This window comes from Dama dama, chromosome 18 (assembly GCF_033118175.1).
Source record: "Dama dama isolate Ldn47 chromosome 18, ASM3311817v1, whole genome shotgun sequence".
NCBI classification, from domain to species: domain Eukaryota; kingdom Metazoa; phylum Chordata; class Mammalia; order Artiodactyla; family Cervidae; genus Dama; species Dama dama.
The window spans coordinates 107,502,678-107,511,115 of NC_083698.1; the positions used below are offsets into that span (position 1 = coordinate 107,502,678).

The window sequence follows — 8,438 nt, forward strand, 5'->3', positions numbered from 1 at the left end:
TCCTCAGCAGACCAGGATACTTTATTTCTGAATTAAACAATGAATCCATGAGGTGATATTTGAGAAATGACTCTGCCACACAGATGTCACTCAGAATTAAAGCTGGTACAGGATGATCAGTAGAATAAGAAGAAAAAGTAAACTGCACCAAATAAGACAAACACAAAGCTCATAATTCACAGCGATCCAGGCTTTGAGTCGGAAGGCTGTCTTGAAGGCCCAGTTTCTCTTGGCCTCTTTCAGGCCTTGCTTTTGCTTTGCAACCTGCAACTGCACCTTGGCCAGGTAGCGCCTCTGACCTTCTCCATGGGCGCCACCCCCACCTCGCTGGAGCCTCTGTGCATCAAAGAAGAGCTCGTTGGTGAGGAAGGCGCCCTGGTGCTCCCGCTCCAGCCCCTCGATCACGGCCATCAGCTGAGCCAGCTGCTCTCTCTGCTCGTCCCCGGAGGCCCGGTTGTTGAAGGCGCAGTACCTCCGCCCACACTCCCGGACCAGGCTCCTCAGCCTGAGGTTGTCTGTGTTTGCCACGTACTCATCCAAGGATCCGCCATCTAAGTCCTCCTTGTGGGTGAAGAGGACGACCATGTATCTCTCGGCTCCCGCCCCAAAGACCTCCTTCACCCTGGTCACGGCCACCACGTCCTGTTCGGTGAAGCGCCCCAGCTGGGTCACTAGCAGCAGCACGTGGGGCCCTGGCACCGACAGCAGGTAACAGGCTCCGATATTCTCATACACCTCTTGATCCTGGGCCTTGGCCTCGGCCTCAAAGATGGGGGGCGTGTCCACCACCAGGATGCTCCTCCCATTCCACGTGCCTGTTGCCCTCTGACACTTCCTGGTCACCGACTGGGACGCCAGCTTGGACTCAAACACGGGCTGGCAGAGGATGCTGTTCCCGGTGGCACTTCTCCCACTGCCTGTTTTCCCTACCAGGATGATCCTCAACGAAGATGATCCTGGATTTAAGCTCTCTCCTCCTTCACCTGTCACAGCACATGAAAAGTTAATGTGCAATCCTTGTGGACTGAATGTGTCCCCCCCCAAAAAAATTCATATGTGAAACACTGATCCTCAACGTGATGGTCACTGGTGGTCAGGTCTTTGGGAGGTGATGAGGTCTAGATGAGGGCATGAGGATGGAACTCCATGATGGAATTAGTGTCCTTCTAAAGAAACAAGGACTATATTCATTAGAAGGACTCATGCTGAAGCTGAAGCTCCAGTATTTTGGCCACCTGATGCAAAGAGCCAACTCTTTGGAAAAGATCCAACTCATTGGAAAAGGCTGGGAAACACTGAGGGCAGGAGGAGAAGGGGGCGACACGATGAGATGGTTGAATGGCATCACTGACTCAATGAATGTGAGTTTGAGCAAACCCTGGGAGATGGTGAAGAACAGGGAAGGCTGTCCAGGACAGGCATGCTGCAGTCCTTGGGGTCGCAAAGAGTCGGACACCACTTAGCGACTGAACAACAACAAAGAAAAGAAAGAGACTACTCTCTGTCCATCAGATGTGGACAAAGCAACCAGGAGGTGGCTTCTCCGCAGACACCAAATCCCCCACACCTTGATCTTGGACCTCCCAGGCTCCAGAACAGTCAGAAATAAATATTTCTTGATTACCACCCAGTCTCTGCTATTTGTTTTAGCAGTTTTAACTGACAAAAAGAGTAATACATGCCTCTTGAGGAGGAAGAGAACAAAAGAAAAAAAGGAAAAGATCTCAAAGGACTAGCACACCTGGATCAATTTGGCTATCACACCCTTTATTCTCACCACAGGCCTGGGCTCAGAGTAAATATTCTTATATAGAGAAAAAGGGAGTTCACACAGGGCTGGTAGAATAAATCACCCAGGATGGCCAAAGTCTTTAGGATTGATCTTTCCAGGATGCTGGACTTCTCCAACCTTTCCAGAACATTCTCCCTGTTCAGTTCCCACCCAGAAGTCTTTTTGATGCTCCGAGCTTCCTATAACCACTGGATTAAATATTTGTCCCATACTTTCAACTCCTCCCATCCCTGCCTGGTCTCCGTTCTATCACATGGCAGAGTTTTCTATGAAAAAAATGTATCCTCAGTAAGGAGAGTATGACAGCAAGTAGCCTAGTAAGTTCTGTTTCCTGGGGAAATGCAGTTTCTTTGTCTTCAGGTGACTCTAGTCTTGTACCTTTCACTGCAGGTGGGAAGTTGGCTGCCCCAGTGCTGTGCTCATGGCCCCCCAGTGTCGTGAAGGGCTCCTCCAGACCTTACCTGTGGTGCAGCTGTCTCTTCCACCCTGCTGAAACCCTTCCATTTTGTTCTAGGGAGAGAACAGACAAGGATTGTTCAGACTGGAGTTGGATGTGACATCCAGCACAGAAGACCACATTTTATAGACAGGAGACTGAAGGGGGCAAAAAACAACTACTGAAGGTTAACATAATTTAAAGGATGTACTGAGACTAAAACCGAAGTCTGCTGACCCTCAGCCACTCTTGGCACTAGATCGAGGCTCCTAGTGAGGAGTATATAAGACAGTCCCAACACGAAGGCACCGACACGTGGTTTCCCACCACCGGTATTTAGTTACTGACAAGATGCAGTGAAAAAGGTGCTGTCCACCCAGAAAACCAAACATGGAAGCTGGTCATTTCCTGGCATCTTGGCTCTCTGCCTTGAGGGTCTCAGTCCTGTCCTGAGTTCCAAACCCAAGATTGCCTGGCAAAGTTCCTCCCTTTGGTAAGTTCACAAAAGAAGCTCTTCCCTAAGTTCTTCTATGGTGATGATGGTGTAGAGGGTCACCAATCATCCCAGTTTGCCCTGGACAGAGAGGGTCCCCTGATCAAAGGAGCGTTAGTGTTGAAACTGGGAGAGTCCCAGGCAAACTGAGATGAGTTGGTCATGGCAGAAGTAGGAGATGGTCATGAGTCCAGGTTGGCAGGAGGGTGGACCAGACATCCGGTAAACAGAGGAACACCTGATTTGTTAGGTTCAGATCAGCTGTTGTTAGCAAAGATCTACACTTCTATGTTCTCAGCTCAAACAGTCCTAGACCAGTAACTACCTCAGGGCCATCTCTCTTGCGCCCACTCTCCTTCTTTCGCTGTCCCCCATATGCCTTTTTCTTGATCTTTCTCTTTCTCCCCACCTCCTACTTCTTGTGCTCAGTGAGGGGGTCCACTGAGGCCCCACCCAAGGATGACTACTCAGGCTTCATTACTGGGAAAGTTCTTCACAACCCTTTCCAAAACTACATCAGAACCTTGCTGTGTGCAAACTTTTAGAGTATTTTCTAAAGCTCAAGGAGTTAATGCTAAAGAATGAATCTCTAATTGTGGAATTTCAGCATCTAGGACAGATGAACCAAAAAAAAAAGTTTTGGAATAAATGAATTTCCTCCACCATCCATGGGATCACACCATATAGAGTATTATCTAACCTCTCCATCTGTGAAATTGACTGCAATGAAAGTCAACATTCAGCTTCTGTCAGTTTCCTGATAATATTTTGTAATTCATTCTAATGGTATTGTATTTTTCAAGCCAAAAGACAATTCTGCCTCAAGACTTCATTGTCACCTCCTGCCTGAGTTTCCAGCCTGCCAGTCTGCCCTACAAATTTCAGACCTACCATCCGTGTGAGCCAATTCCTTCAATTAAATTTCTTTATACATATATCCTATTGGTTCTGTTTTTCTAGAGAAAACTGATACATCAATTCAGCGAATTCCCTCTGTTGAAACTCAGAAAAGGAACAAACCTGAAAATAATCCTTATCTTTGGCTGGATCTTTTCAAGGAGGATTTTTAAACATATTGCAAAGGGGTGGCAAATGGGAGAACCGGGTTTTATTTTAAGTATCAGCTTGTTTTCTGTGCTGATGATCTTGAAACCAAGGTGTTCTATTTTCTCACATACTGCCCTTGGGTCATCTTGAATGGTGGTCTCCAGAGAGGACCACTGAGGAGGGGCTCCCGAGCATCTGAAGGTACCACACAGGTGCCAGGTAAGTGACTAGAGTGATGAGGGGCAGAGAAGGTGATGCTGAAAGAGCTGCAGAAAGGGGAACTGGAGGAGGTGGGGGAGGCTGGAGATGATACACCTGGACTCATAGAGAAATCAAAAGATGCTGTCCACATCTTTTAAATATGAGGAAACTGAGGCTTCAGGGGGTAGGTAATACAGCAATGGCATGAAGCAGCCTGCACCCAGGACTGGTGTTGAAGGGATATCAAAGAGAGATGGCAACTCCTTCGCTGTGTCTCCTGGCCAATTTAGAATGCAGGCAGGACCAGAGCATGCCACCTGCCCTGCGTGTTGGAAGAGACTGGTCCCCTTGGGCTGCCCCCAAGTCCCTTGGGAACAGGTCAAGCAGAGCTACTCACACGATATGTATGACCAAGCGACTGGTAGCCAGCCATCTCTTCCAAGAATGAGAAGCTTAAATTGCTGCTCTCTTTGAGCCTAGCCTGAGCAGAAAGAGAATTTTTTTTTAAAAGGTGGCGGGGGGGCCTTCTCAAGAACCATCTTTCTCAACTATTTTTTGAAGATTTATTTCTTCTCTCTAGCTTAGTGCAAATGGCCACACCTCTGATGAGAAGGCTGCCACACCACGTCCCAGCTGCACTCTCTCCCCTGCTCTGTCCCCGGAAGACCCCCGTGCCCATCAGTCCCCTCCCAACATCACCATCACCACGCTTCCTCCTGCCAACAACCCAGCTCCCTCGCTTTAAAGCCATCATCTCTTCATTCATTCATTTAAGCGTTACTAAACACTTCTCTTCCTACACTTGGAAGACAGCTGGACCAGTTTAGAGAACAGTTCCTTGCAGAGACTGGGAAAGAAGGTGATTCCTTCTACCATGCTTGGATAACCCCACTTGCCACCACATCTCCACTGGGCAGAGCTGAAAGGGGAACATGAGGATGGCAAAGATAGAGGCAGCCTTTCGAAAATTGTGAAACTGATTCAGTTTCAGGAAAATACAGAAACTGGCCTGAAATGGACCAAAACCTGGGCAGATTATCTTACTCTTTGCCAAAAGCATTCAGAATCTCCCCCTACTGGCCCCATAGGAGAGTGTTGGAGAGTGTGACACCCTGATTCAGAATCATAGACAAGGTAGCATGGTGAGACACTGTTCCCATCACAGGGAGCCAAGCAGGATAATCCTCCAGGAATAACGCCCTCATGACCCCATTCTGGCTAATGGGGGAGATAAATCATTTTTAAAACAGTAAATTGTATTTCTTTCTCAGAAATAATGTACATGCTTTACCTGAGCAGATCATCTTGAATCCTGTTCCTAAAAATTTCTCCCCTCTTGAAAATAGAAATTTTCTGTCCAGCTAAGCAGTGTATGCAACAGAAACAAGCAACAGATAGTTGGGGAGTTTGTGATGGACACGTACCCACTGCTAGGTTTTAAATGGATAGCCAACAAGGATCTACAGTAGAGTCCATGGAACTCTGTTCAATGTCGTGTGGCGGCCTGGATGGGAGGGGAGTTTGGGGGAGAATGAATACACGTGATTGTATGACCGGGTCCCTACACTGTTCACTTGAAACTGTCACAACATTGTTTGTTCATTGGCTATACCCCAATACAAAGTAAAAAAGTTAAAAAGTAAATAAATAAAAATTAGCCACCAACATTCTAAAGATAAGGGATTTCACCTTTAAAAATCTGAATCTATGTGGTTACCAGTGGGAAAACTGGGGCGGGGTGGTGGGGGGGAGGAACAAATTAGGAGATTGGATTGACATATATACACTAATATATATATTATATACTATACATATATATATGTAAATAGATAACAAATGAGGACCTAATGTATATAGCACAGGGAACTCAACTCAATACTCTGTAATGAACTATATGGGAAAAGAATCTAAAAAGGTGGATATATGATATGTATAACTGATTCATTTTGCTGTATAGCAGAAACTAACACAATATTGTAAATCAACTATACTCCAATAAAAAAAAAATTTATATCCAAAACAAAAAAGAGAGAGAGAAGCAACAGACATCAAGTCAGATTAAAATCACAAGGCAATTTTTCTGCCTGTTTTTCAAAGGACATCCTGTGACTTCAGGGAGCAGGTCAGACCCTCCTCCCAGCAATGTGCATAAAATTCAATAGGTCCTGGTGGCTCAGACAGTAAAGAATCTGACTCCAGTGCAGGAGACCAAGGTTTGATCCCTGGGTGGGGAAGATCCCTTGGAGAAGGGAATCACCACCCACTCCAGTATCCTTGCCTGGAGAATCCCATGGACAGAGGAGCATGGTGGGCTACAGTCCATGGGGTCACAAAAAGTCAGACTTGACTGAGCAACTAACACAGACATGCATGAAGCAGCCACTAGGTGCATATGTGAAAATGCTTTTGCTGAAGCACAAGAAATAAGCAAGCTAGTATCACCAGAGGGCTACTGTCTGAGCTCATTATGCTCCATATTTTAGGTTCTGAAAAGTATGGACTTCCCCTATGGCTCAGCAGGTAAAGACTGCCTGCAACATAAGAAATACAGGAGATGCGAGTTGGATCCCTGGGTTGGGAAGATCCCCTAGAGGAGGAAATGGCAACCCACTCCAGCATTCTTGCCACTATTACACTAGTCCGATGGATTGATACAATCATTTCTGAAAAGTATAGTACCAGTAATATTTTCTCTTGCAGTAAATTTGGGGCTTTAGGCTACATAATTCCTGACCCTAATAATCTTGAAATAATGAAACTGAGGCTTTGAAAGATCAAGTGTGCAGGCTGACCCAGACTGTTACTGGGAGAACCACGTTGAGAGGGAGGGAAGGGGAAAGAGAGAGACAGAGAGAAGAACAAACCCTGTCACCTGCTAGATGCTGCAAAGTTCTGCAAGTTCTCAGACAACCTTGCTGCAATCTTCCTTCCTCTCCAGGCAGCCTCTTTCTTTGGCTTCTAGTCTCATCACAAAAACACAAGATCAGTGGGTGATGAAAATAACCTGGCCACCGATCCTATCTGCCAGAGACAGAGAAGGACCAGTCCCCCAGGGTAGGCAAAGAACAACGCATGGGTTTCCTCACCAAGCCATCCTTGGAGAATGACTCAAATGACCTCAGAGGCAGATACACCCAAGGAAGAGGGTTTTTTTACTTTGGTTTTGTTTTCTTTTTAATAACATGCCATTTCCTTCTCCCCACCACATCTCTATAAGGCTTTTGTGCAAAACAAGTTCTCTACCTGAGTTAGTCTGGAGACCCAGGGGAGCCAATGAACATCTGGGGCGTAGCTGCACCCCAAACCAAGTATTTGCCGCCTTTCACTGGCCTGAAGTGGACCAACAGGCATCTCCGCTCATCCACCATTTACCTCTTCTGCATAGATAGTTCTTATATGTAACTCCAGACGGCAGCGAAGGCTGAACTCAAGCAGGCATCTTGCTTGAAATCTTCTGTGGATCTGGGCCTCTTGTTTCTCTGTCAAATGCCCTGCCCTCAAGTTAGTTGTGTTTTGACTTGTATGCATGCTAAATTGTCTCAGTCATAACCGAGTCTTTGCGACTCTGTGGACTGTAGCCCATCAGGCTCCTCTGTCCATGGGATTCTCCAGGCAAGACTACTGAACTGGGTTGCCGTGCCCTCCTCCAGATGTCTTCCCCACCCAGGGATCAAACCCATGTCTCTTATGTCTCCTGCATTGTCAGGCAGGCTCTTTACCACTAGCACCACCTGGGAAGCAAGGTGCGTACTCATGCAAATTACCATGAAAGTTGGAGTTCAATAATCTTCTGTGTAGGTTTTTTTACTACTCACATATGAAAACTATCTGAGATCGAACCCATGCCTCCTGAAGCTCCTGCATTGGCGGGAAAATTCAGGGGGAAGCAAAGTTTGGTAGGTTTCTTCATCTGGGTGGACTTGTATTTCCATGGAAGCCAGGGACACATCTGTCCCCACCCACAGTATGATCTAGGCAAAGTGACAAGTATTTAAGCAGATGCCCTGGCGGCCTCCCGCTTCCTCTGCTTCCAGGCAAAGGCCCTGCTGGGGGCCCCAGGGCTGAAGCACCTCTCTGGAGACATTCTTAGGGTGAAGGGGGCATTACCAGCCCATTTGGGTTCAGATTAACTCTGGGAAAGCAACACTAAACGGGACATAGAGATACAGGTAACTCTTGGTTCATTTGCTTAGCTTGCAGAAGTGTGCTAAGTCATTTCAGTCGTGTCCCACCCTTTGCAACCCCATGGACCATAGCCAGTCAGGCTCCTCCAGCCGTAGAATTTTCCAAGCAAGAATACTGGAGTGGGTTGCCATTTCCTCCCCCAGGGGATCTTTCTGACCCAGGGATCAAACCTGCATCTCCTGTGTCTCCTGCATTGCAGACGGATTCTTTATTTGCTCAGCCATAATGCAGATTAACACCCACATTTCACATTTACAGTGAAAGCCACACTTAACTTACAAACT

At 46.8% G+C, this 8,438-nt stretch overlaps 1 protein-coding gene across 6 annotated transcripts; it reads right to left on the bottom strand.

The window, feature by feature from the left end:
* Positions 1 to 7,335, bottom strand: LOC133072628 (GTPase IMAP family member 5-like). Of its 6 annotated transcripts, XM_061166092.1 has the most exons (5): positions 6,842 to 7,099; positions 5,394 to 5,473; positions 4,367 to 4,450; positions 2,254 to 2,302; positions 1 to 983 (listed from the first exon to the last, which is right to left on the bottom strand). In XM_061166092.1, the coding sequence occupies exons 3-5, from the start codon at positions 4,400 to 4,402 to the stop codon at positions 97 to 99; spliced, it is 972 nt and encodes a 323-aa protein (XP_061022075.1). In that variant the 5' UTR covers positions 4,403 to 4,450; positions 5,394 to 5,473; positions 6,842 to 7,099; the 3' UTR covers positions 1 to 96. The 6 variants fall into 6 exon arrangements, with proteins under 6 accessions (XP_061022075.1, XP_061022076.1, XP_061022078.1 ...); XM_061166093.1 differs by lacking the exon at positions 5,394 to 5,473; XM_061166095.1 differs by lacking the exon at positions 4,367 to 4,450 and having other exon boundaries at positions 6,842 to 7,098.
* Between the last annotated feature and the right edge of the window lie 1,103 nt (positions 7,336 to 8,438).

Excerpts from the sequence above, each read along its gene's own strand:
- LOC133072628 (XM_061166091.1), bottom strand. The coding sequence starts at position 7,320 with ATGCCTGTTGGTCCACTTCAGGCCAGTGAAAGGCGGCAAATACTTGGT. Across the intron at positions 2,303-7,212 it reads GGGTCTCCAGACTAACTCAG|AACAAAATGGAAGGGTTTCA; the intron begins GTAGAGAACTTG and ends TTCTCTCCCTAG. Across the intron at positions 984-2,253 it reads AAGAGACAGCTGCACCACAG|GTGAAGGAGGAGAGAGCTTA; the intron begins GTAAGGTCTGGA and ends GTGCTGTGACAG.